The 27,876-nt window shown below is 54.9% G+C and overlaps 1 protein-coding gene across 1 annotated transcript in view; it reads right to left on the bottom strand.

Annotated features, from left to right (window-relative positions):
• Positions 1 to 27,876, bottom strand: part of RALGPS1 (Ral GEF with PH domain and SH3 binding motif 1) — a 247,969-nt gene that overhangs the window by 20,346 nt on the left and 199,747 nt on the right. Inside the window, exons 11-14 of the mRNA XM_088018754.1 lie at positions 25,869 to 25,936; positions 9,633 to 9,759; positions 8,213 to 8,370; positions 5,974 to 6,025 (exon numbers count right to left, since the gene is read on the bottom strand). Coding sequence (XP_087874880.1) covers positions 5,974 to 6,025; positions 8,213 to 8,370; positions 9,633 to 9,759; positions 25,869 to 25,936 — 405 coding nt within the window. The remainder of the gene's footprint in view (positions 1 to 5,973; positions 6,026 to 8,212; positions 8,371 to 9,632; positions 9,760 to 25,868; positions 25,937 to 27,876) is intronic.

Raw genomic sequence — 27,876 nt, 5'->3', positions numbered from 1 at the left:
AAGGCAAGAGATGGCATCTTTGGGGGAACCCGCATCAGAAGCTTGGCACATTGTCCAAAGGGGCTGCCACAGGAGGCAGAGGATCCAACCAGAGGCACAGAGCAAGATGGAGCTGGGGAAACCAGACTGAGGGGTGGGTGGGTGTGGGACATGAGCCTGGGGGATTCCTGGGCCTCCAGGCATGGGGGTGGGAGGAAGGCAGCGAGGCCCTCCGTGAAAGTTACCCTGAAAACAGCTACTCTCGTGTTGCCCTTCAGTTAAAGGGACCCCTCACCATCATGACTGCCTCCAGAGCGGCCCTCCCTCTCTTGAAATGCTGCACAGCGTGGGGCTCAGGAGGGGCCTCTGCACCCTGGCAAACCTGGGCCACCTGCCAGAGTCCTCTGATCGTCTCAAGAAAGGAAAAACGTGTCTTTAAAAGCTCTGATTTGGGGGTCTGCTGCTATGACTCTACTTTCCTGGGGTTTCCCTAAGGGTGTTGGAAGATTCCACCGGCTAAGAACAAGTAAACCTCACGCAGGGAAACTGCATCACCCACCCTCCTCGGCGCCCTGGGGCACTTGCGGGGACTACTGCCTGCAGCAGCCTCTTAAACGGGTCCTCCCCGCGGTTCAGTGTCACCCTGGAGGCCAACCACGGCTGGCGGACACTTGCCTTCATGGTAGCTCCTCCGTCCCACGATGACTGAACTGCCATTTGGGGACTTTCCTTTTCACCCCACCCAGTCTGAGACCCCCGCATCCCCTGCTTGCTGGCAAGGGTACCCACTGAGTGAAACTTGTGAAAATGTCAAAAAGTTCCCAAACGGAGCAGTTCCACCTACGTGCTAAGCATTTCCTGGGAGCATCCTTGCTGTAGAGCTGAGGCTCCTGCGGCTCAGAGGTTGAGAGACAGGCCCAAGGTGACTGTGAGCCAGCCGTCCTGACCCCAGGCCCCTCCTAGCACTACTGGCAGTGTTGGGAAGCCAGACCGTGATCTTTCGATGGAGAGGCACACTAAGAGCTTCGGAGACCGGGACACATCCCAGAGTCCACCTCTCCTGCAGTGACTCTGAAGAGCCACACTGAGCATCCCTGGGCCACCTCTCTCATCCTGGCACACGACTTAGGCCTCCTCAGATCCCAGGACCCCTCTCAAGGGCCCGCGGTGGTCCTCTTCACTAGTGTCCCTGGGCTGCTGCTTAACCATCACCTCTACCGGAAGCTACCCCTGACCCCGTAGTCTGACTCGGCTCACGGCACTGGACATTCCCACTGAGTGCTGCACAACTTCAAGTCCCTCTGTGGACCTGGCATCAGCGATTTGTTCCACCTCTCAGCCCGACTGTGAGCTGCAACTAGCTCCCCTGTATCCCTCGCCTCCCTGGGAAGGAAGGAAAAATAGCTCTGCTTCTGAGAGGGTCATCACACTGGCCTCTCCCATCCCCAAGGATCCCTCTGCCTCCTCGTCTTTGCACCACCTGTGTTTCCAGCCTGTCTCTCGCGGGAGAGCGGCCCTTCTTCACACACGGCTAATGTCAGACTAGAGAAGACGAATGGCCCGGGGTTTCGTGACGAACTCTGTGACATGCTTTCATATGTTACCTCTTAAAAACCAATCAGTAAATGTTTCTGATTATATCTGTTTAAAAAAATGTTAATTTTTTTCTGGGTGTAAAAGAAACATGTACCCATTGTGGCAGATGTGGAGAATACAGAAAAAAAGTGAAGGAAAGAAATTCATTCAGTGGCCCTAGAACTCAGAGAGAACCGAGATGAGGGACACTGCATATTTTTGTACATACATATGTGTTCACCTCTATCACCAATTTTGTTCCTATTTCTAAAAACTTCACTTAAAATGAACTCACGCTGATATTTTTATTCTCACTTTAGTGCCAAATCAGGCATAAAAAGAAGCACCTGTTAGCTCTTGCTGATTGGCCTAAAATATTCCCTTCCCTCTTGAATTTCTGAGAAGCCTGAGGTTTGCTCGAGGCTAGCCTCGGGCAGTGTCCAGTCCCTACTTTCTAGTTAATTAAGTACATGTTGAAAATGCCTTTTCAGGACCGCCTGCCCTCTTTCCTTGGGAAAGCAGTGTGATACGGGGTCCTCCTGGAAACCTTTGTCCTCAACCCAGGATACTGAGGCAAGAAAGGTGCAGGTTGGGACATGAGGTAGGGTCTTAAGAGAGGAGGGGGCCCACCCTCACCCCCGGCCCCAGTGACTCTGGCCTCAGGTTGTTGAGGGCACCGACCCAAGACCACCACTCTGTCCTCATTCTGGGTCCCGAAGATAGGGGAGGGTCTTTAGAGCAGCAGAACCAACTCTTCTTTGATCTGGCCATCTCACGGCTAGTCTGTTTCCACACACCCCCCGCCCCCTGCCCACAGGCCCTGTGGCCTTGCTGAGGCTGAGATGGATGAAGAGACAGCAGGATGAGAGCTGCAGCAGGAGGCCCCCCTCGGCCCCTGAGCTCCCTGAGCCCTTGATGCACAGTCCTAGCAAGAACAGGGTCAGTGGGGCTATCATCCCTCCGCCTGGCCCGCTCTCAGAGAGAGCAGTGCAAAGGGTCCCCAGGACTCTTGTGGGCTCCATCATGGGCGCTCGTTAAGGCTGGCCACTCGAGGAAAGCACTGGGTGCAGTCTGACCTCTGGCTGCCACTCAAGGACTGCCTTCGGGCTGCCAGGCTGAAATGTCCGTGTGTGAGACCTCAGGGAAGGCAAACTTGCAAGACAAGGCCAATGACCCCGTGCTCCGTCGGACAACGGGAACCCTCCTGCCCACCTGGTCACAGCAGCAAAAGGGTGACTGAGATGTGCCTGCAGACCAGTGGAGGGGTGTGTGCTGGTAGCAGGGGTCACTGGCCTGGGATCTCCCTGTCCTTCATGCTGGTATTTGGCTCCATTTCTCTTCCTGGCCTGGGTCAAGCTTGTCAGCAGGGCCAGGGGCCTGGTGGATGAGGCAATTGAAGGTTGTGGCCCCTAAGCTTCAGGGCTGTGGGGCAAGGTGCTGCCCCTGCCCTAGCCTGGCCTCTGGGGACTGGAGAAGCTAGGACCTCTTCCTCTCTCTCACACCTCATTCCTCTGGGGGTGTTGGGGGGGCAGCCCTCTCCTGCACCGTTGGCTGTGGGTCTGAGGTCACTGTCCGCCCATGCAAGTGTAAAGGTGTAGGGAAGGCTGTGTTCTTACAGCACCGGTCAAGACCAGCTGGTGGGGTCTCTGAGAAGGGAGGCTCTGCTTTGCTGAAATGTGTTCTGGAGGCTCTTTCAGGGCAGACACTGGCCTCTGGGCCCAGGCAGGGTGGCTCTGGGTTCCAGGGAGAGGGTATCTGCTCCCCTTTGTAGAGCAGGAGCAAAGTGGCCTGGGCGTGAAGGGAGGCCCCAGTGGGGCTGAGCACTGTGTGGGTGAAGGTGAGGCAGGGAGGCCCAGGTGGCACAGTGAACTGTGGTCCCCGAGTTGCGTGGGAAAGAGTGGCATTTAACAAAGGTTTTCAAAGACCATGAGGCAAACCCTCCCTTCCAGCTCTCCTATGGGCTCTTCACGAAAATCTCAGATGCTCACAAGCATTTGAGGGAATGGATTCTTTCTGGTGGACATGAAAAGAGGCTAGAGCAAGATGGAAATGCAGGCTGGAGGCCAGGCCATGGGAGCTGGAGGCCAGGGGCAGCTTGGGTCCCGGAGCGGACTGGAGGGCTCATCCTAGCCCCACGGGCATCTTCCAACGCAGGTGGTCTCCTGCTCCCCTCATTGGGCTAGGACCCCAGAGCTAGGTCCCCAGAGAATTAGAAACAGGATGTTCTCCCTGCAGGCTGCTGGAGGCAGGGCTGGGCATCTGCATGGGTGAGCCAGCTGGGAGACCAGCTCTTGCCCGAAGTCCCACCCAAAAAGCACCTACTATGGACACTCCAATGAACAGTAAATTGAATGCCAAATTCTAAGTGGAAGAGACAAAAGAGAAATGCTGTATCTTACAGGGTTCACTACTGAGTAAGCACAGCATCCTCTATGGGGGCAGGAACCCCCTCACTGTCTTCCTTCCTGGTGGCTCTGGTCTGGGTCATGGGTGCTCATCAGGAGCTGTAGTTGCTGCCCTCAGTGATTAGCGTGGTGTCTGGCAGGACACAGTGGCTTAATAAACAGCCACTGATTGAATGAATGAGGGAATGAGGGAATGAATGAGCCAGTGGATAAGTTCAGGTCTGGATCCAGGCACCATGCCTGCAAAAGTTTCCCATTCAGTGTCCCCTCATTGGTCTGTGGCCAGGGGACACTGGCTTGCCTGTAAGCCTCCTTTGTCAGGGTCTCCCTAGGAATCTCCTGACTGATGCTGACACAAGTCAGACTTTTGCTCATCAGATCTGGAGTCTACCCTAGAGCCTGTCTGGTTCTCATCCTCACTGCTGGGCTGGCCCCAGGGCGTAGGCAAGAACAGAGCAAATATCCCTCCAGGGGTCCTGCAGCAGAGACAGAGGGAGCAGGTTCCAAGGGCTCATGGCATTGTTCCTCCCCCTTTCTAGCCCTCCATCTAGGCTTTCACAAAGATGGACAGACTGACCAACTGATGTGGGGCCAGTCCCTGTAGGTGTCACAGTGGCCCTCTGGACAGGGCCAGGAGCACAAAGAGGTGGGCTCAGCAGTCAGGAGGATGTGGATTTGGGTCAGCTCTGCCCTCCCGGAGGAGTATGAAGCAGGACAAGTCACTTCACCTCTCTGAGCCTTGCTGTCTATAGGTGTAAAACGGGGACATTCCGAGTAGCCACTGTGTAGCAGTGCTTGAGGACTCAGTGAGGCCAGGACAGTGCCTGGCACACAGGGAATGCTCAACAACGGTCACTTACGACTCCTCACTTATGTCCCTCTGCCCTGTGAGGACTTGCTGGGTGGGTTCATCTCCTCTCTGGCCATTTTACGATTATAGGGACTGATGAGACAGGAAGCTTTGGCACCAGAGGAGAAGTGAGGAGTGTGGAGAGAGAGAGAAAGAGTGTATGTGTGTGTGTGAGCATGAGCACACGTGTGTGAGGTGAGTATATGTGTGAGCTGTGTGTGAGTGTACACGTGTGTGAGCACACGAGTGCATGTATATATGAATGTGTACACACACACACGGCATTTCTTGGGAAACGTGTGCACATGCACGTAGGAGACTGTGTATAAGTCTGTGTTTGTGTGTAGAGTGTACATAACTGCGTAAGTGTGCGCGCACAGGCCCCTGCATGCTGCTGGAGGGGCTACTCCGAAGGATGGTGCAAATCCGTCTTTCTGCAGCATTCTGTGTCCGTGGATTTCCCCCTGCCTCCCCTCAGACCTTGAGTTGCCATCATGCCCCTTCACCTTCGGGGGCACCATAGCTATGGGAGCTCCCCGTTCAGAGTCTGTCTTCCCAGAGCCCACCTGGTGCCTGGCAAAGAAGAAAGCATCAGCTCGTGCAGTAGATGCAGTGGGTGGATTCCTGAGCAGGAGGCCCCATTCCGGGGGCAGAAGGGCTCACCACAGGGAGCCAAACCCTGGGCTGGGATCCACTTCACTGTCACAGTGCCCAGCAAGGTGTCAGCCCAATACCTGAGGCCATGTGGGTGTAACACTCTCAGACCCCACCAGGCGGAGCCACGTGCCCATCTCCACACCAGGCCCATCTCAGGCTTCTGGTTTTGAGAACCCACACTTCAGACCAAATCTGCTCAAAGTTCTCCTTGGCAGCTCGGCCTGAGGATGAGGTGCTGGCCTCAGGCTCCTGGGCTAGATCTGGGCCGGACGATGAGTGGGGCTGCTCAGAGCATGGGGCTGGGACCCCCGCCCCACGCCCATCCTGCTCACTCTTCCACCCCCCCACTCCGAGTGGGCCCTGCCCCTGGGCCGAGCTGACCTGAGGAGCCACAGCCTCCCCAAGGCTGGGTCAGTGTGGGGTGGCGGGGGCGGGGATGGGGGCTGGTCCCCGCCCGGAGCCCTGAGCGCCGCCCTGGGAGGGAGACTGAGCTGAGGCCACACTCACCTTTCCAGCCCTGAAGACATCTCTTCACTAAACTCTGAGCTCTCACTACTGCCTGGAAAAGGAACACAGATCAATGAGCGTGGCAGCCTCGCAGAAGAGGGGCCAACCCCAGAGGAGTCTGTTCTCCTGGGTCAGCAGGCCCAGGCCCGAGCTCCGCCGAAGTGCCAGAGAGACAGCTTTCTGACCTTGTGGGCATCCATGTGACTCGGGGTTTTACTGCTGCTACTTCTGACTGGCTCTCCTGGGAGGGTCAAAAGAGCTGTCCCTCCCACTGTTCCCGGGTAGGTCCTCCACTCCCTTCCCACTGCTCCCCCCGCCGCCTGCCGAAGGCTGCAGCTGCCTGCACACTGGCCCAGCAGGCTCTGCACCCTTGGCCTCTGTCTTGGCCTGGCCTGGCCCTACCACTGCCTCCCTCCTGGCCCAAGTGACACCTGTGCTAGAATGAGCCTCACCCAGTGAGGACAGGGGCCAAATGAGCACTTCTTCTCCCAAGGGCCAGGACTGTCACAGCAGCGGCCTGGCACGACACAGAAGCCTTGAGGAAGTGGCCCTTCACCTCCCGGCCAGCATACACAAGAGAGTGGCTCCACCTCTCCTGGCTGCCCCTTTGCTCTCCAAGGCCCAGCTCTGGCCACAAGGACACCTGTCACTGCACGCTGCCGAGTTCTCTGTGCTCTCCCTCAGACCTTGCAGGTGCCTCACCTCGGCCTCTGCCAGGGCTGCTTGCTGGCACCAACTCTGGGCAGGGGGAGAGGGGGATGGAGGAGGTCTCAGGCCCCTTGGGAGTCACCAGGTGGCGAGGGCTCCAAACAGGGCACATGCACGCAGGGCTTTCAGCTCCAGACAGAAAAACGTCTGAGTTTCCCAAGAAGAGGAGCCGAGAACCAAACTGCCTGGTGATCCCGTCTGGATACTGGACAGCATTGTGCCTGACTCAGAAAACTGAGTCAAGGCCTGGGCTCAGGCGCAGTTCAGAAAGTTTCCCGGATGTAAAACAACTGTCCTGCTGCCCAGCTGGAGGCTCTGGGGCTGGCGTTTCTCAGACTGGTTCCTCGGAACCTCCTCCCCATCCCTACCCCATTCCAGGACACTCCAAGGAAAAGTGTTCCATGACCAGACAGGGGGAACCTGCAGACTCTACTGCCTTTTTGGAGATCCAAAATGCCCATCGGCATATTCAAGTCTCTGGGAACAGACCCGCTTACCTTTCCCCAACATACCGACCCCGGAATTCTCCCCAACACACAGACACCTATGAACCACGGGCTGCACTGTCCTGAGCTGTCGTAAACCCCTGACTGGATCCAATGAGGATGACTTCCTCCCAGGCCAGAAGGCAGACAGAGACCTTGCTTGTCCCAGCCTTTCTGGGGGTGGGAGACAGCTGTTCCCCCCTCCGCACCCAGTGATACTGCCTCAGATACCAGCCTCATTTCGCAGGAAGCACTCTTCCCCTTCCTCCCGCTTCCTCCCGGGGCTCATGGGCCCCCCAACCCTGCAGACCTCACCAGATCAAACCCCAGGCCTGGCAACTGCCTAAGCCGCCACCAGCCCTGGGAGGGCTCCCTGTTAAGGGAAGCAGACAGACACACGGACACACAGACTACGGAAGCACAGGCACACTGAATGGGCACAGCCAGTGGACAGTGTCCTTGTGTGATGGTAGTAATGACAGGTGACCTGGGCGCTGCAGGGGGACAGGCCTGTGACCAGAGCGCAAGAGTGAACTTGGCTCTGACTCAACCTCTCTCCATCCTGACCTCAGCGATTCCGTTTCTCTTCCTTCCACGGACATAAGTACCATTTCTGGCTGAAGTTCAGACATGCAATTTTATCCCTGAAGATCAGTTTTTCATCCTCCCTGACTCTGGCTTCTCAGTGTGAAGACAAATACACAAGAGGGACCCGGTGGCCCGCCCAGCTGCCATCCCCAGGCAGCTCCCCCTACTTGGCTCTGCACGCTGGGGCAGCAACCAGGCTTTGGCAGCGGCCAACCAATGACAGCGGGTCTCAGGTGTGCGTCCGGCGGCTCCTTCCCCCTGCCTGCCGTGCTTGGGGCACCTGGGGAAGCCCCGGAGACCAGGAAGCAGAGGCCCCCCCTGGCTCTGGCGATCCCTGTAGGGAGCCCTTCCTGAGGGGCGTGGGGGGCCACCGGGCGCTGCACAGTGACAGAGACAGACACGGAGCACACACCGGACTGTGGCCCGCCCGCCGTCGTGTGCAGGCCAGAGACGCTTACCTAGGGAGAGTCCATTGGTGACGGCAGAGGAGGAGGTGAGGGCGAGGCCCCTGCGGGGGCTGCGGGACTCTAGGACACTGTCGTCCAGCAGGTGCCTCGCTTTCTCCGATGGGAATGTCGCACTTTTACTCTCAACTACACTCAACTGACACATCATACTGGAAAATGGAAAGGAAGAAAGAAGGCAAAGCTCCTTATCTGTGGAGTAACAGTGACTACACCTGCCCTGGGGTCCTGAGCAGATGGTGCTGCTGAAGGAAAAAGACTTCCACCCAGAACCATGGTAAAAGGGTGGGCTCTGCCTTATCTCATGGCGTGACCTTGGGCAAGTCGCATCCTTTCTCTGAGCCTCAGTTTCTCCATCTGTCAAATAGGGACTAACGACACTTGCCCTGCATCTCTCAGGATGATGACAAGGCTCAAGTGAGCGGGAAGTGCTTGTGAACGATGGAGCCACACAAGGGAAGGGGCAGCACGTGACCGTATAGGCAGCATGCCTGGTTCTGGAGTCACACATCTGGTCCAAATCCTTATTCCAACCTTACTCACCACCATTGCAAAGTACTTCACCCGACTGACCCTCACAGGACTCCTTCTTACAATGTATTGAATACAGCACCTACCTTGGAGGCCTGCAGGGGCTCAGTGACATAACGTTGACAGGCACGTGGCAGAGTATCTAACCCAGAGCAAGCCCTTAACACTCAGAGAGCAGCCCTTTTCCCTTCCAGCCCGTGAGTGACTCCAGGGCCAGCCTGAGCTGGCTAAGGCTTGTGTCTTAGTGGTGGAAGGAAGGAAGGGAGAGAGGGAGAGAGGGTAGGAGGGTCGGGAAGAACAGGGGAAGGGGGATCCAACTGTTCAAGAGTCTGCGCCCAACATCCCGGGGACACAGGCATGGCTGGCCCAGCCATGATGAGGTCCACACGTGCCCCCCAGCTGTCAGTCCCATAAGGCCGGGTGAACCAGCAGCAGGTTCACTGTTCTGCAGGCTTTCCGAAACAACTGGCAAGTAGAGACTCGGAGCCCCAACACTGGCAGGTGCCTTGAGACACTTGGTGATGTCCTGGATGACAGTCATGGTGTCCAATGGACTCTGAAGTTTTCCATAAGGGAGGCACTAACCGAGCTTGGGTAAACTTTCTGGAATCCCACCACTGCTTCCCTGCACTTCCCCACATGCTTCCTCCACTGGCTCCTGAACCAGTGACACCCGTCAGCAGCACACCCGCAGCAGCCGCCCTCCCTCCAACTCCTCCTGAGCCCGTGCCAGCCTGAGGAGGGACACAGAGAGCACTTATCAGAGGGATAAGGGAGCCCCCCCAGCGGACAAGCATCCCCAGTGGCCCTGGAGCCCATGCCCCACACTCAGCCCAGTCTGGAGCCCACAGTAAGGGGTGGGGGGCGCTGCTCAGTCACCCACTTGTTTCCCAGGCTGTGGCTCTTCCTGTGTCTCGGGACAGGGGGCGTGGGGAGGCTGCCAGCAACAGATGCATCAGGACAGGTGGGCCGCCGGCTGAACCTTGCAGAACTGGAGCCAGTGGAGGGGCCTGTGAACAGAGCAGAGAGAGAGCGAGCAATGGTGGGGGCTGGGCTGGGGAGGCTCAGAGGAAGGGGCCCCCGGTGGGGTAAGGCACCAGGCCCAGCTGTTGTAAGCAGGGCAAGGTTCACAGAAGCCTCGTGGCTTTCTACTCATGAGACACTGACTCCTCACTGGCAGGATAACTAGCCTCTGAACTGTCAAAATGGCCGGTGTCCTGCTATGCACGGCGCCCTGACCAGGCAGTGCCACTGGCTAATATGGCGAATGTGCGGATGGAAGTGGGGGATGCAGGTGGGGGTGGGCGTGGGGATTGGCAGCCTAGCCTGGTTTCCCCATAGTAACACTTATCCAGGGCCACTCAGCTGGGTGACAGCATCGAGATGTAACAGTGTGTCTTCTGAGTCCAAGTCCAGTGTCCCGGCCCTGTGTCCCTGTAGCCACTTACTGTTCTCTGCTCACTCAACCAAAGGGGCTGGAGGGCTTCTCAGGCTGAGGCAGTGGATTTACCGAGGTAGGGCATGGCTAGGGAGGCAGGGGCTGAGACTCCAGGCCTATCAGTTACTGCCTGGTGACCTTGGACAGGTTACTTAACTTGATACCTGAGCCTCGGGTTCCTCATCTGAAAAGTGGGAATAACTCAGCTCACCTTGCAGGTGGTTGGGAGGTCATGAGAGTTTCACAGACAGCACTCCTACTTGTTTGATTCTGATAATTATTACCATGTCCTCCTCAGCCCTAGTCATGGAATCAACGGGAGGTCATGAGAGCCGGGGGGCTGGGGCCACAAACCGCACTGAGTGCCAAATGCAGAGATGGAGGCAGAATCCTTTGTGTGGCGTGGTCCCGACCACTATTGCACCCTTTTATTTCTGTGGCTTAGGAAGGGAGGTCTTGAAGGGAGGGGACCCCGGCTGCCAGTCTAGCCTTAGCTACTGGGACAGACGCTGGAAGTAAGAGCCTGAGCTTCCACACAGGAGCTTGGCCTCTCTCTGCGGAGCACAACATACAGCAAGTCAATGCGCTGCTGCCTAGCCACATGGGGGAACTTTCCTGGAAGTCCTGCGAGGTCCACCCAGGGCTTCAGATCCTCCACCATAAGATGCTGTAGATCCACAAGGGACCTCAGGGTTCCCTGTCCTCCAGCATGCCTGGTTCATCTGATTTTCATGTCCTAAATAATGAGCCCTGTGTCCAGCCTGTAGCTGCAGAAAGTCTAGCTCCCTTCTGGCACTCCAGAAGGTTCAGGAGGGGAAAGCACATCGTCCGGGGCGCGGACTTCTCTGTTGGCTCACCTCTGCCTCCCGTCCACATCCGGCAGTGCGCACACACCTCCTCCCTCAGATCCCGCACACCCCACCACCAATCCCTCTGGCCTTAAGCCCCTTCTCCACTTCCATGAGGAAACCGTAGCTGCCGGGTCCCGCCTTGCAACTGCTATCCATTGCCCCATCCACACGGGCCTCCCTGCTGGGCCTGGGGCTTGGGACTTGTCTCCTCCTCAGCTTTACCTGCTCTCTCTGAGAAGTCATGCCTTCACCTCCCTTTCTCTCCCTGGCCCCTTCCCTAGCCTATAAACACCCCCTTGTCTCCCCTTCTCTGTGAAGTGGGGTCCCTTGGCCCCGTCTTCCTCCTGGCCAGTCGTGGCCCCTCAGAGGGCTGTGCTCCCTGTAGCTCTGCCTCCACCTCCACACCCATCCCTCAAGTCACTGAAATCTGGCTTCCATACCCAGTGACATTTCCATTGACCTCCTTTTTGTGAAACTAAGGGACACCCGTTGTCCCTCTCACCAGAGTCTGTGGCATCTGGTGCTAGTGACTAGTCCTTCTCGAAATGCTGTACGTCCTGGGTGTCCATGATGTCTCGCTCTCCTTCCTCTCCCTGTGCCTCTCCATCACTGTTACTCTGTCTCGTCCACAAGCCCCTTATCCTCCAACAAGCTCCCACATCGGTGTTTTCTACACAGGCTTCCCTCTTTGGCTCCTGATTTTGGTTTGCTTTTAACTCACCAGATATGCTGAGGACTCTGAAATGTATACTTTTCTGAACCTGAAACCAATATATCCAGGACATTTCCATCTGAACTTCTGTAAGGTACCCTGAGTTCAGCTCAGGGAAGGCTGAACCTGGAACCTCCTCCTGTATCTCCAACTCCGGACACTTAGCCACCTGGCCTGGAAGGGTGGGTTGTCTCGGCTTCTCCTGGACTGTGACTTGCCTCTTCCCTTCTCACCTCCTCTTCGCTTGCCATACACAATTGCCAAGGCCCCCAGATTCTGTATATTCCCTCGTACCCATTGCTCATGCCACTGCCTGGTCTGAGTCCCCATACTTTATCTTCTACCCCCAGTCTGAGCCTCTGAAATCCAACCCCCACACGGCTTCGCGAGTGTCTGAAAAAATGAGAAGGTGGGCATGCCATTTTCTTGCTTGAAACTGCGAATGGCACGGTGTGCATACACTGCCTGACCTATTTGAGCTGATCTTAAAATCCTAATGGAAGAAAAAAGGGACGAAGTAGCCAAAACAGTTCTTAAGAACAGTAGAGGCCTCGCCCTACCAGATATCAGAACCAAACACCAAACAATAGTGATTCACATAGTCTGGTCTTGGGGCAGGGATAGAGAAAGAGTTCAGTAAATCAGAAGGGAGAGCTCAGATTTGCTTCGTCGTGGTGGTGGAATTACACATCAGTTGGGGAACGGAGGGTCTTTGCAGTGTATGGCACTAGAACCATTGGGCTCCATGTGGAGAAAGATGAAATTAGAGTCCCCCACCGTATATTACACAAATGGATTCACATCATGAATGTGAAAAGCAAAAATGCGAAACTACTGGGAAAAAAATAAGGCAATCTTTATGACCTTGGGGGAAGAAAGAAAAGCATAAACCCTAAAGGACAAAAAAATTGAATACAGGGGCGCCTGGCTGGCTCAGTCAGTTCAGCGGCTGCCTTCAGCTCAGGTCATGATCTCAGAGACCTTGGATCAACCCCACATTGGGCTCCCTGCTCAGTGGGGAGTCTGCTTCTCCCTCTCCCTCTCCCCCTCCCTCTGCTGGCGCTCTCTCTCTCTCAAATAAATAAATACAATCTTAAAAAAAATTGAATACATTTGATTGCATTAAAATAAAACATTTGTGCACCAAAACAAACAAATAAAAGACAGCAAAAACGATATTAAAAGGCAAGTTGTAGTCTGGCAGAAGAGATCTGTCACCGTACCACCGGCAAAGCATTTGTGTTGAGATACATAAAGAATTTCAACTATCAGTAAAGGGAGACAAACCACAGAGAGAAAATGGGTAAAGGACTCAAACGGGAAAGTCACAAAAGAGGAACCCCACATGACCAATCACTACAGGGAAATATGCTTAACCTCACTGGGGTAACGGGAATGCAAATTATATAGTAAAAGTGAGAAAAAACACTCTTACCTTATTAGATTGTAAAAAATTAATCGGCCCGACAATATCAAGTATTGGCTAGGGTGGGAAAGGATGGGAATGCTGGCTCAGGGGAGTGTCCAATATTTGGAAAACAAGTAGCAATGGGGAGTAAAGGTGAAGATACCATGCCTCTGTGGGCAGGTGATTCCAATTCTAGGAATCCACCCTCAGGAAACTCCTACAGACATGCACAAGGAGACACGTGTACAAGGATGTTCAGTGTAGCACTGTGTATAACAGCAAAAAAAGTGGAAACAGTCTACATGCCCCTCAGGAGGGAAACAGATGAATCAGCTGTGGTCTATTTATCCAACAAATCCTACAGAGCAAAAAAACAGTGAAGAAACTGGATTTATAGGTATCGATACAAATTAAATCCTAGAAGCATATGCTGAGTGGAAAGTGTAAGGTGCCAAAGGATGTTTATTTTGAGGCATGATGCCATTTTTGTAAACATTTTAAAACATGCAAAACAAGAGTATATATGTTTGTACATGAGTAGATATGCAGCAAAATATGAGAACCTGCACAGGAATAACATAAAGCGGTCCCAGGAGAGTAAATACCTCTACAGGGAAGAAAGGAAGGGTGGGGTAAGAAGAACTTTTGCTCTATCTGTAACGTTATTTTACTTAAAAAAATATAAAACAAATATGGCAAAATGTTAGTTTGTGTTAAATATGGATGGTGGGTACAATGGGTAGTCTCTATATGTTCAATATTTCATTATTTAAAATGAGAATACTTTAAAAACACATGGAAGCCTACTGTGTACCAGGGGCTGTGCTGGAATCTTCTGTTTGCCCTCCAGATTTGTCCTGCACCCTTTTCCACCCTGTGCTATGAACTGGGAGCTGCACTATGGGGTCTAGGTCAGTGGGCTCCCCTCCCTCTAGCTCCTTGTTGGGTCAGGTCAATGGGGAGCCCTAGCCAGAAACCGGGGAGGAAGGAGAGAGTCTGTGGTACCATCTCCTCCAGACTTTCCTTTGGGGTCACCCAGAGAGGCAGCAGTCTTCCCCAAGTCCTCTCTACTCTGGTTTCTGTAACCTCTGCCTCCCTGCACTCCTGTTCCAGCCCTGGGGTGCTGTGCTGTCCTTGGGGGTCCTTATACCCTGCCTGCGTCTTTATAAATAGCCCCTTTCTGGAACTCTCCTGCGATCACCCCACTGGGCTGTGCCATCTGTGTCATGCTGCGGCCCTGCCGTGCCTTCACACTTAACCCACACAACACCCCTCTGAGATCCAGGTTATTAGCCTTAATTCACAAATGGGGAGGCAGCAGCTCAAGAGCTCAAGCGTCAAGGTCAGGAGCTGTTTGGCAATGTCATCTAGGCATTGTGAATCCATGGAGTAGACACCTGGGACCACCCACCCAACACCTCCTCCAGGAATCCCCCTTCCCACCCCCGAAGGGCTCACAGGGGAGCCAATGCCAGACCAATGTGGCCTTGCTCCTGGCCCCGGATAGGGACAGACACCTTCCCCGGGATTTTCAGATTTGAGCCTAGAACATGTTTGAGGACATGTACTTCAGCTTAGCGTCTCTGTGCAGCTTCCCAGGAAGGTGTCCCACACCGTCATCAGCTCTACTTGTTAACCAGGGGATGTAGCAGAGGCATCGAGAGAGAGTGTGAGAAATGGAGTTTCTCGGACTCATCCTGGAGGTTCTGATTTCATTGGCCTCAAGTGGGTCTGGTCATTGCTCTCCAGGTGATTCTCACACGCACCCAGTGAAGACATTCTGCTCAAAAGTTGGAACAAAAGCAAGCTCTGTCCTGGAGGAAACGTCTCGTGTGGTTGCTCCAGAGAGGAAAGGGAAGAATGGAAGCCATCCTGCTTTGTTTTTGTTTTGCACATATTGCTCAATAAATGAATCCATGCAGAGGGTGGAATTCGCCTTGTTTATCAGCGGCATGGACGCGGGATTACACTGCCTGACTCACCCTGGCTGGCTCCCACCATGGGTTCAGAAAGTATTTTGTAAAGGTCAGCTTGCATTGCTCCGCCCTCTGTGGTTTGAAGTGGAACTTGACTCCCTGTGTTGTCATAGTAATAATAACGGTGATAATTATGGCTGAGTGTTCCGTGCCGGGGACTGGGGCCCGTGCTGTGGGGGCGTGCTGCCCTCCATGTGGGGGGTTCTCCTAGCAGCCCTGGTTCATAGGTGGGAAAGCCAGGGCTTACACAGCTGCCACGTGCCGGACTTCAACCCAGGGGTACACTGCTATCCCGGTGGTGGCAGGGCAGGGGGGTGTCTAGCAGTTCAAAGGTTGGGCATTGGTGAAAACCCGAGGCAGAAGAGACAGTGTCACATGTGAGGTGATCTCACAGAATCAGGTGGTACTTCCTCCAGGAACTGTGTGTTTCGTAAGGTCCAACTGCTACTCTTGCAGGTGAAGGTGGAGAGGACAAACATCTATTATGCACCAGCTGCATGCCAGGCTTGTCCCAACACTTGAACATCCTATTTCACTGACTCGTAGGCAGTTGGTAATTTTACAGTTGCCATTTTAAAGGGACATCCGAGGCACATCAGGTCACGCGCTGGAGGGGTGCCGGCTTCGTTCCCTCAGCTGGCCGTGCATGCCGTGCTGTGCCTAGAGAGCTGGACTCTCCAAAGCTCTCTGATAACCTCCGTGGCTATCCCACTCACTCCTGCTCACTCCATTTCTCACCTGTCTCCACGTGCTTCCCGAATCCCGGCGCTGATCTGCATGTTCCGGCTCTCCCACGCCTCTGGACGCGCCCTTGGTTTCTTCCGCTCGGCTCCTGATTCTCCCTCCAGGACAAAGCCCAGATCCGCCTCCCTCTTCTTGCTGCTTTGCATGGCCTTGGGAGGCCTGCCTGGCCTCAGATGGCCCTCAGCCCGGCTGAGGAGAAGGGTGGGAGGCCCAAGCAGAAGAGGCTGTGATCTGCCTGGGTCCAGCGTCCAAGCTGCTGCTGCTATGGGTGCCCCGGGTCTCGGCCACGCCCATCCCCTGTATTGTTGACCAATAGCCTGGTCTGACGCTGAAGCAGAAGAATTTCCATTCAGTTGGGACTTCGGGACCGGGGTGGCTTCTCTGCCAGTAAGTGACGCTCTCTGCTACTGAAAGGCCTCGTGTTCCTGCCCCACTAAGCCTGGGGTGGTCACCACGTCACATCACCAGGGACATGTGTCTTCTGGGGCCGTTTCTCAGCTGGGAGCTGGCAAGTTTGTTTCTCCATGTCCCCTGGGGCAAGGGCAGGGGCAGTGATAATGAGCCCGGGTTCTGGCCTTGCTTTGCAGAGTGTGGTCCCCACTGCCCGGCCCGATATGGCACGAACAGCTGGAAAAACTGACCATGTGGCTTGACTATCTCAGAGGATTGCTCTATTTTTCCTCAGCATAATTTTTCCATGAATAATCTTTAAAGCTCTTTAAGTGGCTGTTTCTTTAGCAGTTTAATTGGAACATATGAGAACTGACAGTCTCTGTGGGGAACGAGATATCATGTTGAAAAAAAATCTGGTTTTCATTACATTTCTCTCAAGAAACCAACAGGCTGCCCAACAGACCACTCATTGATTGAAGAGAAAAGAGCCCAGGGCCTTCGAATAATAGCTTTGTAGTGGGCGGGAGTCAGGATGATGAATGGTCCTCAGAACTCAGGGTCCAGAGGCAGACAGATGTGGGCTCTGGTGTTATCTACCACTTGCAGGCTGAGTGACCTTGGGTAAGTCACCTGGCACCTCTGAGCTTCATTCTACATCTGCAAAACAGGAACAGTGGCCTGACCCGGCAGCCTCCTTGTGAGGAGGAAATGACACAGCACCCCTCCCTCCTTCCTGAAGCAAAGGTTTCCTGACCCTGAGCCAGCCCTGAGCCAGGTGCTGGTCAGCCAGACTGGATTAGAGAGCTGACGTTTTGCTTTCATGGGGTTTACAGTCAAGTGGGGGCCAAAGACAACTATGCAGATAATTACACCGGGGAGGGACCCATGCTTTGATAGGAGGAAAGAAATAACAGATATGATAAGAGCAATAACTACACCAATAGTACGATTACCACGCCAATAATGATGGTGGTGATGCTTAACAGCTGGTCTACTTTGCACATCTACAGGTGCCAGAACCTGTGCTAAAGACTTTACACAGGTGCAAGAACACTGCCTCCTAGGCATGGTTGTTATCTCGACGCTACCATGTGGGACCTGAGGTCAGGAGGGTTAAGGAGCTTGCCTGGGCAAGCAGCGGGTGAGCAGCGGAGCCACGAGCTGCGCATCTGAGAACACGGGAAGGTTGGAGAGGAGCTGGAGGGTCTGACATCCAGGCTGGCCCAAGAGTTCCAGCCGATTGAGTGGCATATGCAGAAGGAGCAGCAAGGGCAAAGACCTCAAGATGACAGACAACAGAAGCTACTAGAGAAACTGCAGGGAGCCAGCCTGGCAGAAGAGCTGAGGGCGGGGACTGTGTGTGCGGTGGGGGGCGGGGGGAAGAGGGGGCAGCCAGAGCTGCAGGGTCATGTGAGGGGCCTGGAGTTTAACGAGGGGAAGGTGTAGAGATTTTTAGGAGGAGTGGTGATGTAGAACCAGGGTCAACAAAACAAATATTTGAGAAAAGTGTCATTTTAGATTCATGAGTCCTTGGGCTTCACTGTAATTCAAATGGAAGGCGTCAGAAGCGATGCACTGTTTTCCTGGCCAGCAGCCCCGTCCTCAGCTGTCACTTCTTACCCCTCAGAGGCGCCTTGTGCAGGCAGCACCCATCTTTGGGGCTGGAAGACACTCCTTCCCTTGGGTGCAGGTGTCTAGGGAGAGCAACCTGGAGGGGCCTAGCCTGCCACCTGAGTCGGCTGGCCCGCGCCAGGAGCCAGCATCCTCCTCTGCCCACCCATGTGGACCAGCAGGCAAGCCTGAAACACTCCAGAAAAGACCTTCTGCTCAGCCAGATGTTTCTCTCAGGAGAAGGGAGAAATGGAGGCAAGAGTTGTTGACCTGCCCCCTTCGCCAGGGGTTCAATTTGCAATGGGAGGGCTTCCACTGAGATGCAGGCCCAGTGCTGCCGGCACACATGTCCTGAGTTCTCAGAGAGGGTGGTGACCCCCATCTTCGGGGCCAGGCGCTCCAGTCCCTCGCTCTCCAGCGGCCTGCACTTGCCTTCATGGCACCCATCCACTTGTAACTAAGGAATGAGATGGGATTTCCTATTGACCAGAGTCTCCCACCAGCACCAGCTCAGGGAGGCGAGGGCCGTCCGGGCCAGGCATGGGGTTCTGGCTACAGAGGGGCGGGCTCTGCAGAGGAGGACGGGGAGCCTCGTTCCCATGGGTTTCCAGCAGCATCCCCGTCCTTGCCCCGGGTCTGCACTGCTCAACTGAAGCAGTCTGGCAGCCGGCGGCCGCTCACGGGCTACTTTCCAAGTCTTGCACACTGGAAGTTAATGGGAGGCAGCTGTGGCAGAGGGGACTCGGAGTCACAAGACTCGAGTTCCAGTCCAGCCTCTGCCTGGGCTGCCGGGAGCTCGGCGTCCAGTCTCCTTGGCCTTCCGAGCCCCTCTGTGCTGGAGAAGGGGTGTGACCATGGCTGGATCTGAGGCTTCTGACAGCGTCATCAGAGCACGTGGTGCACGTGGCTCATGGGCTGAAGGGGGTTCCTGGCTTCTGGACTGTGTGTGCTGCCCTCCCCGGGGCTGCCCTCTGGCACTTGGGGACATGAGGCCCTGTGCACAGAAAGTCCTCTCAGGCCAGGTTTCATGGGCGAGCCTGGGAGCCGGTCAGTGTTACAGTCACACACATTCTTTGTTTCTCATACACGCAGCTCTCACGGGTCCTCACCGTAAGCCAAGATCTGGCTCACACATCATTCAGAATGCCCTGGGTCATTTCTTTCTGAAAAATGGCATCCGATCCCCCTTCGACAGTGGTGAGGCCCAGATGCTTTCTCCCTGGAGTCAGAGCAAGCAAGGCCAGGGAAGCCACTGGTGCCACGTGCAGAGCTGGGCCACAGCATGGCAGCAGAGTGGGATGGAAGCAGGCTGGCATCTCTGTTCCTCTGCTTGACCTTGACTAAGATGAGAGATGAGGAACAGAGCAGATGTGAACTTCCAGAGTGGAGAGGCAGACACTGGCTTCTCGGCTCTCAAGCGCCTCCCCTGAGCTCCTTAATTCATCCTCAGAATCTAAAAGCACTAACGGGGGAGACTATGGAAAGGGGACTCCCCACCCTCACCCATGGGGTGCTTTTTCTGCTCACTACTCTCCAGTGGAGGGGGAGGTCTCCACAGACCACTTCGGGAGCTTGAAATATGTCCCCAGCAGTTGGGAGACCAGGGGACTCCTAGTGCCTTACTCAGGCATGGGAGCCCACATGGCCCCAGCCAGTGGACAGCGGTGGCCACACCAGGGCTAGCTGCATTTGCAGGCCTGTCAGGACAAGGCTGGGTGTGGCCTCCCACCGACCACACTGGGCCCCCTGTGAGGACAGCCGGCATGGAGTTAAGGGCTGGCAGGGACCCAAGCAGCAAGGAGCTGGCAGGGGGCACAGACTCTGTGAAGGGGCTGCAGTGGTCCCAGAATGGATTGGCACATGCCCGGGCCAAGGGACCTGGGGACCTCTGAAAAACCCATGAAAGTGCTCATGTGAAGAAGCATCAGTACACCAACTGTCACCTGGAGGGTTCCAAGACACCAGCACCCACTGTTAAGACTGTGTCCTTCGCCCCAGCCCCCAAGGTTAGCAAGCCAACAGAGACAGAGGGAGTCCTGGTGGGGAGAAAGTCCAAGCACCCCGAACCCTGACCATGAGAGATCAGGCCCCAGCTAGGGGGAGTGAAGAAGATTTAATGTCAAATCAAGTTTGGAGTTGTGATTCTTACACAGAACCGGCCTTCCAAGAACTAAGCAGGGACAGTGTGTGACTCAAAAGTGTCTCTAGGAAAGGCCTGATGTGCCAAGGTTGTCATCCAAGGCAGTGATGACTGCATAGACGCTGTACTTTCTATTACTGTACTTGCATAGACACAAAGGGCAATGGGGCCAGAGTCCAGGGTGCTCTGGGACCCTCAAGTGCATCCCTCTTGTTCCACGCATGGGATACAGGTGACCAGTCCAGACCCCTGAGCTTAGCAACTGGCTCTGCTCCTTCTTCCATATGAGAGATGAGGGGGTGAACGCCCCAGTACCTCCCCCCAAAGAACAAGGCTATCGGCCCTCATCTCATAGGGTAGGTGTGAGGGTCCTGAGTGAACACACAGGAAGCGTTTACAACAGTGCCTGGCAGCGAGTACCAGCTCAATGCATGCCAGTTCCTGCCACCACCACCACCATCACCACCATCATCATCTCTGAGCCTCTGTTTCCCTACCACGAACCAGCTGGTGTGGTGGTTTTAACACATGTCCACAAATTCTCAACACTGCCCCCGTCGAGTGGTCAGGTCTGCGTCCCCTCTCCTTGGACCTGGGTGAGCCTGTGTGACTGCCTTGACCCACAGAGCGTGGCAAAAGCAAGGCCACGTGACTTCTGAGGGGGGGGTCACACAGATGCCGTGACGCAGCTTCCACCCTGCTCTTGGGACATTCGCTCTGGGGGAGCACTGGCAGGTAGGAGCTGACGACTCTGAGGCTGCCATATGGTAAGGAAGCCCAGGCCACACGTATTTATGTGTTCGGCCCCAGCTGTGGCCCCATCAACAGCCAGCACCATGTGCGTCCAGATGATTCCAGCCCCTAGCCACTGAGTCCCTCTCAGCCTTCAAGTCCTTCCGGCCGAGGCCCCAGACACTGTAAAGCAGAGACAAGTCATCCTGACTGTGTCCTGCCCTATTTCCTGACCCACAAAGCCCGTGCCTGTAACAAAATGGTGGTTCTGTGCCACTGGGTTCTGGGGTGGCTGGTTATCAGTGGTGGTACCTGGCGCAGCTGGTGAGTGGTGAGTCGGACTTGAGGGGAGGGCCCTCCGGCTCCCGGTCTCCTGCTCTCTCGGCTGTGTGGTGCTGTCCCTCCATCAGGACAGCATCGGAGCCTGCCCTGTGCAGGCCACGAGCCAGGGATGCTGAGTGGCAGGCATGTGCCAGGTGCTGTGCTGAGGGCTTTCCTGGCACAGCCTCAGTCCTGGGAAGTAAGCCTACATGAAGTATTTATTCCGACGGCCGTGTCACCGACGAGAAAACCGATGCTCGGAGGGAGTAAGCCGATGGCCCAAGGTCCCACAGCTGAGAAGGGCTGGAGCCGCGCCGCAAACTCAGGTCTGCCTGACTCCAAAGCAGGGCTTTTCCCCAGAAGGCAGTAGGACGAGGAAGACACAGAGGTATGTGGAGAGCAGGTCTAAAGGTACAAGTACAGAAACCTGAGGCCCGTGCTGAGATTTTCCACGGCCTTGCTTTGCTGCCAAGGACTCTTGAGAGAAAACCTGTCAGTTGGTTCAGCCACGAGGCGGCGGGGCTCACAGAATCTGGAAATGTCTTCATCGGTTCCAAAGCACATACAGACATTACTTGCCCCCTCTGGGGGGGGTCAACGTTCTTTATGATTTTTGCTCTCCAGGAAAATATTAGTTCATTTATATAAACGAAACATTACATCCAGGGGGGATGGGGATTGAAAACGTGGCATTCCTGGCCCTCTCTCCTCCACAGCCCAGAAACTGAGAAGGTTTCTCCATTTCCGTTCTCACAGTCTATTTGTCGGTGCAGGGCTGCCGGCACGGCCACTCCCCAGGGTGGAGAGTGGGCAGCTCTCTGTGGGGCGCAGGGGCCATCACAGACACGAAGGGCACAGCCTCAGCCCGGGGCCACATTGACACTAAGCAAGCCCTCTGAGAGACCCAAGTCCCGGCTCCTCCCCGTGCTGGGTCAGCAGGTCTCCGCGCCTGAGGCAGGCGAGCTGGTGAGAGAAGCGGGCACAGCCACACGGAAGGGTCAGGGAGCCCACCAACTATCTTGGTCTTGCTCACACTGGCCTCCTCTGGCTCCTTCCAGTGCCATGCCTCCTTGCCCCCTCATGGCTTTTGCTGCCTGTCTCCCTGCTAAAGCCTGAGCTCCATGCGGGCAGGTCTTTGCCTCATTCCACTGGGAACCTGGCTCATTGCAAGGGCCTGTCACAGCAGGCCCTTGGCCTGGATATCCTGAGTGCATGAACCAATGAAGGCATCTTGGGTCCTCTCGCTGGCAGGTGTGGGCGGGTGCCGGACTGCTGGAAAGGGAACCCAGAGCTGTAGCTTCAACCCCCATCCCGAGGAGCTGAGGGAGGCTGCGTTCCTCCCATTCCTGGGACTGCAAGAGGCACATTCCTGTCCCTAGGCCTGACCGGGCTCCTGCCACGCAGCCTGGTCTGATTGCCAGATGGGGGAAGGCCTCCTGGGAACTGCCCCTCTGGTCCCGCCCTCCACAGGACCCGTCGGCTGTCCCAGGCTGCAGCGGTACCCGCCTCTGTCCTCGGAGAGGCTTCGAGGCTGCGGGTGGGAAGCCAGGACCACTGAGCACATCGGAAGCCTTCCAGACACTCCCGGGCCCTCTGGTGATCAATGAAAACCTTAACATCCTGCTCCCAGGGCGGGAGCCAGGGCTTTGGAAAACTGGTGGAAAACACTCCTGTGAGCCGGCTCGCACCACTGTGTGAAAGTGCTGCATCAGCACTTCTCCAGAAGGGAGTGTGGAGTCAGCAGTCGGCAGCCCTGGAGCTGCCTCCCAGAGCCCAGCGCCTGAAGGGTCTGGCCAGGAGCTCAGAGGCCGGGCTGGAGAGGCGAGGACAGGCGAGCGCAGCTATTTCCCCAGGACCTCTGTGTGCCAGGCTCTGGGGATGCCAGGCAGGGTCCTTATGTTGGGGGGAAGGCAGACGTGGGACAAATATGCACAGATAACGCTTTAATCCCCACAGGGGGAAGTGCTGTGGAGAAGTACAGACCGGCTCAGCAAGAGCGTGGAACACTGGGTTGGCAAAGTTTCTGTAAAAATCCAGATGGTGAATATTTTAGGCTTTGGAGGCCATAGGGTCTTTGTCCCAACCACTCAACTCTGCCACTGTCATGGAAAGCAAACAGACAATATGTCAACGGATGGGTGTGGTGTGCTCCAATACAAAAACAGGGGCGGGCTGGATGTGGGCCACAGTTTGCCAACCCTGGCGTAACAGGGGCCTGACCAGGAGGATGGGGGTCCGGTGGGAGGAAAGCACCCCTGAGGCAGTGACATTTCACGAAAAGCCAAAGGCTGATTCAGTGACAGAGGCACAATCGTAACACTGACGACAATCACATCATCCTAGTAAAGTGACACTTGATGACAGTGTTCTGTGTATCAGGCACTGGACGGTTTCACACCCGTGGTCTCAATAAATTCCCACAACAACCATGGGAGGGAGGCATTATGGTCTTTATAGACGGAGAAACTGAGGCTTGGCAGGTATGCCACTGTTCTGTTTGCTCCCGCAGAAGCTAAGTCCTCCTCAGCTCAGCGATCACTGGAGTTAGTGACACCTTTTCCTTCCCAGGTCCCTCAGCCTACAGGTGCCGGTGCCTCACTATTCTTTACATAATTCCCATTTCAGCTTCATTCAAGTCTCTTCGTATGAGCTGGGGTGTGGTGGGGGAGTAATTCTCTTTCCTGCCGGGATTCTGACTGATGTGGCAGTTGGTTAATTTGCTGGGTTCTGACCTCACATGGCTAATAAACGACAGAGCCGATGGAGGGGACAGTGGCTAAAACAGGAAAGTCTGGTGGACCCTGAGGAGGCTGGGCCAGGGGCCGGGTCCTCGCTCCCAGGCCCTGGTTTCCATCGTAGGCAGGGGTCAAAAGTCGGTACAGCTCCTCCTTTCCTGCCCGGGGCTCAGTGAGAGGGCCCGTTCTTGAGGCCCCCAATTAGCAGTGTTAGTTTTCTGAGCCTGGCTCCTGGTCTACAACCTCCGGCCTAGCAGGAGGAGCTGGTGGTGCTCAGTGCGGAACTGGGCTGGGGGCACAGATGGGGCCCTGGTCTCTTCTTCAGGGAGGAGGTAGTGAGGCAGGTGCTGGTCAACTGAAGGGACCATTTGGGTCAGACAGATGCCTGGGGGAAGGGGAGGCCTCTGCTGCCATGGCTGAGGCTTGGGAGGCAAGGCTGCCTGGGCTGCAGGTGGGTGTGCAGGGCAATGGGAAGGAGGAGGCTCTCTGAGGCTCAGGGATGAGGCTCCAGCAATAAGACCCTTCTTGTGCTCCAGGCTAGTGTGCACCAAAGGCCCCCCTGGAGCCTCAGCCTGGTCCTTCCTTCCTTTCATCCCTTCATCCATGAACCCGGGGAGGCTCGAGCATCCGTAGAGCGCAAGCATTATGCCAGGTGCTGGAGACTTATCCAGTGACCCATCCGGTGACCCATTAAGTGAGGCCCAGTGAACAAAGAGAATAATTACAAACGGGGGTGTCATAAAGAAACAAAGAGCTGAAATAAAGTCTCTCTGAGTTTAGAACGATGAGCAAGAGCCAACCATGGAAACATGAGGGAAAGGCATTCAAGGCATGTGCAAGAGGCCTGACTGGAGAAATTTCCAGAGGCCTCACTTCTCTCAGGCAGAGAGGAGGCTCGAGTTTGGCCTGTGGATGGAGAGAGGTGCTAGAGAGAGGCAGAGGTCTTAGCCTCCCCTCAAGGCAAGGCTAAGACCCTCCCTCTGCCATCTCTCTTCCTATGCCATGCCTTACCCCCCCACCCCCCATGGCTTTGCTGCCTGTCTCCCTGCTAAAGCCTAAGCCCCATGTGGGCAGGTCTTTGCCTTGTTCCCCGGGTACCTGGCTCACTGTAAGGGCCGGGCTCACAGCAGGCCCTCCCATCACTCCCTGTTCAATGGCTCCTGCATGCATGGAGCGGGAAGTGGGGACGGGTCAGACACAGCAGGGGCAGAAGTAATGGAAGCCTGCAGCAGGAAGGGGCCCTAGGAGATGAATCCTCTGGCACTGTCCGAAGGGTAGAAAGAAAGTGTGACTATGGGGGCTTCTTGGCACGCAGGGAAGGCCAGAGACTTGGCTTATCCTGTTAAGGCACGCTAACCAGATAAGGTAGCAAAGGGCTCTTACTCAGACTAATTTGAGGGAGACTCAAGGGCAGAAAGCTTTTGATTTAAGCCCACTCTGCTCCAGAATTTTGGCATTACCTCCTGAAGAAAGTCTTAAATGGTTAGTGTTTGCTACCATTCCTTCTATGGCCCTCAACAATTGCTTTAGAATCCTGCTGCTATTACCTACATCCCTCTGATGGGAACCCTGTCCCCAACCCCCTTAATCACTAGGGACACTGTGTGTATGTCCCAAATACGTGAATAAAGCTGATGTTCCAGGAGGGTGAGCCATCTGCGTTTGGAGGCACCAACTCCCCAGGCATCCTGTGCACCAGCCCCCCTCCAGGGCACATCAACCCGAGCCTGGGCAGCAGGCCCAATGTTAAGGGCCCAGGCGACTTGGAGAAGAACCTAAGGTTTTCTCTACCTGTGCATGTTCCCAACCTGGGGTTCTGATCTGCCCTCTCTTGGGGCTGTTGGGCCCCAGGCTTTTTCAGGGAGCCCCAGCCCAGAGGTGACCCACAGGGGCCACATGGATTAGGAGCCTGGAAGGTTGGTATACAAGGGCTGCTAGGACCGTGGAGTCTGCCAACCTGCAACTCAACTGGGCCCTTGATGTCACAGTCAGGGCCAGCCCCGGCAGCCATGCCTGGGCCATTAGTGGGTATGTCCCCACTCGAGGTGGTTACAGTACCTGCGAGATCTTCCTTGGAAGAGACCAGTCTCGGAGAGCTGCTTCCCGGTTCAATTCTGAGTGACAGTCTGCAAACAAAGATTTTCATGAGATCAGGGGGGCTCTGGTATATCAGACGGGGACTGAACACACGGGGGTTTGGACTCAGGAGACAGGACTGCTGCTAAGGGCTAGAGTCTCAGAGCCCAAGAGCCCTTTGGGGTCTGCTCCAGATCTCAAGACAAGCCTGGGGAGTAGGTACATTTATTGTCTCCTTCTATCAGATGAGGAAACAGCAGGAGCAAGGTTAAGTAGCTTCCCCAAATTCATGGGCTAGCAAGTGGCAGGGCAGGCAATCCAACCCAGGACTGTCTGACCTGAAATCAGGGTTTTTAATCATTACACTACACCCCCTTCTCAGAGGCCCCAGAAAGGCACAAGGCAATGGACGTGTTATGAGGACTGGCACCTCAATTCTTATTATATTATATTATTAATTAATTAATATATATTAATATATTATTAATATAATTTATTATTATTATTATCTTTTAAGTACTGATTAATAATCTCTGGGTGAAAATGGTGGAGTGAAGCCAGATGCCAGACTCCCCCTCTCCCAACAAAACCAACAAGTAATTAGAAAGGCTTAGGAGTAGAATTTACCAGCTGCAACTCAAAAAGAAAAGGGGCATGGACTGAAGCCATGAACTTCAGAAACTTGCAGCCAAGGAAAGAAAAGGAGAATTATGGAGTTTGACCAAGAGGTGTGACATAGGAGGGCTCCAGTATCCTGCCCTCTGAGGCTTCTCGGTAGGTCTGAGCAAGAGTCCCTACCTTTCTCCCTCTTCAGATGTTGGCAAGAAATGGATGAAATGGGTGGACAGCATGGTGGATACTCTGGCAGAAATGAAGGTTCCCTTGAGGGGGTGATTTGAAACCTGAGGGTGCCCCTTTCTGGAATGGGATGCAGCCCCCAATGAGGTGGAAGAAACCCTGATACAGGCCTTTTAATAGAGCCCCCACATCTAAAACACACTGTGTGCTCCCTGCCTCGGTGGGAGTCTGAGCCCATATCCCCCCCAGGCTACAGAAGGTAAAGACAAAGCACCCTGACCTCACAGCATGGCAGGAGGAAAAGCCAGCCCACCTCACATACATGGGAACAGGGCCAGATGTCACCTCCCTCCATCCAAGCCATGGAATATCCAGATGGAGCTTCTCAAATGGGAGGAAGACAAAAAGAAATGGTATGGCAACCTAGCAAACATCCTCTCACACAAAAAAAGGAAAGAAAAAGGAATAGAGCAGTGTCCACATTGCTCAGCCCAGGAGGCAGCCCCCAGAGATACAAGGAAATCCCCCCAAGTGCTTTGAGCAGGAGAACAGCTTATTTGGAACATGGGTTGAATAAAGCAAGACCTGAAAAATGAGATGATGACACAAAGGAGCAATATGGAAAGGGAGATTGGGGTCCTAGGGGGCCAATCAAGGATCAGATGAATATCTAAGTAGAGACAGATTGTCTGAGCATCTGTGAGGAAAAGACAGAGATTATAGCTTCTAGGAAGAAGCTAGGGGACATGGAAGGCAGACAGCACCCAACATATGGATGCCTGGAATCCCTGAAAGAGGAAAGCCAAGAAATGGCACAGAAGACGTCAAAGATAACCCAAAGAATCCCTCTGAAATGAAGAAAGGGCATGCCATGTTCCAGGGAAATTTGGTACAGAACACTCCACTCTGAACCATTCCTCTTGTTGTGCCTTTGAACTCCAAGGAATCCTTTACCCACCAGGCAGATAAAGCAAGTCACTTACAAGAGGAAAGGATCAGACTGCTCAGACTTCTCTACAGCAGCATCCGGTGTCAGAAGGCAACGGGAGCAGGGTCTGCAAGTGCTGGGGCAGAGGCGCAGAGGCGCGCAGGGCTGTGAGGCGAGGCCGTCACATGTGGACGTTTTCACGAGGGAAATCAGAGTGTGCAGGACTTTCGAAAGCCTGCCTCAGGGGGAAATCCAGCTAAATAA

This window comes from Eumetopias jubatus, unplaced genomic scaffold (assembly GCF_037043125.1).
Source record: "Eumetopias jubatus isolate StellerSeaLion01/CBP00866 unplaced genomic scaffold, mEumJub1_p1.0 scaffold_15, whole genome shotgun sequence".
NCBI classification, from domain to species: Eukaryota; Metazoa; Chordata; class Mammalia; order Carnivora; family Otariidae; genus Eumetopias; species Eumetopias jubatus.
The sequence above is the reverse complement of the archived record's forward strand: the minus strand, read 5'-3'. Positions and strand labels throughout refer to the sequence as shown.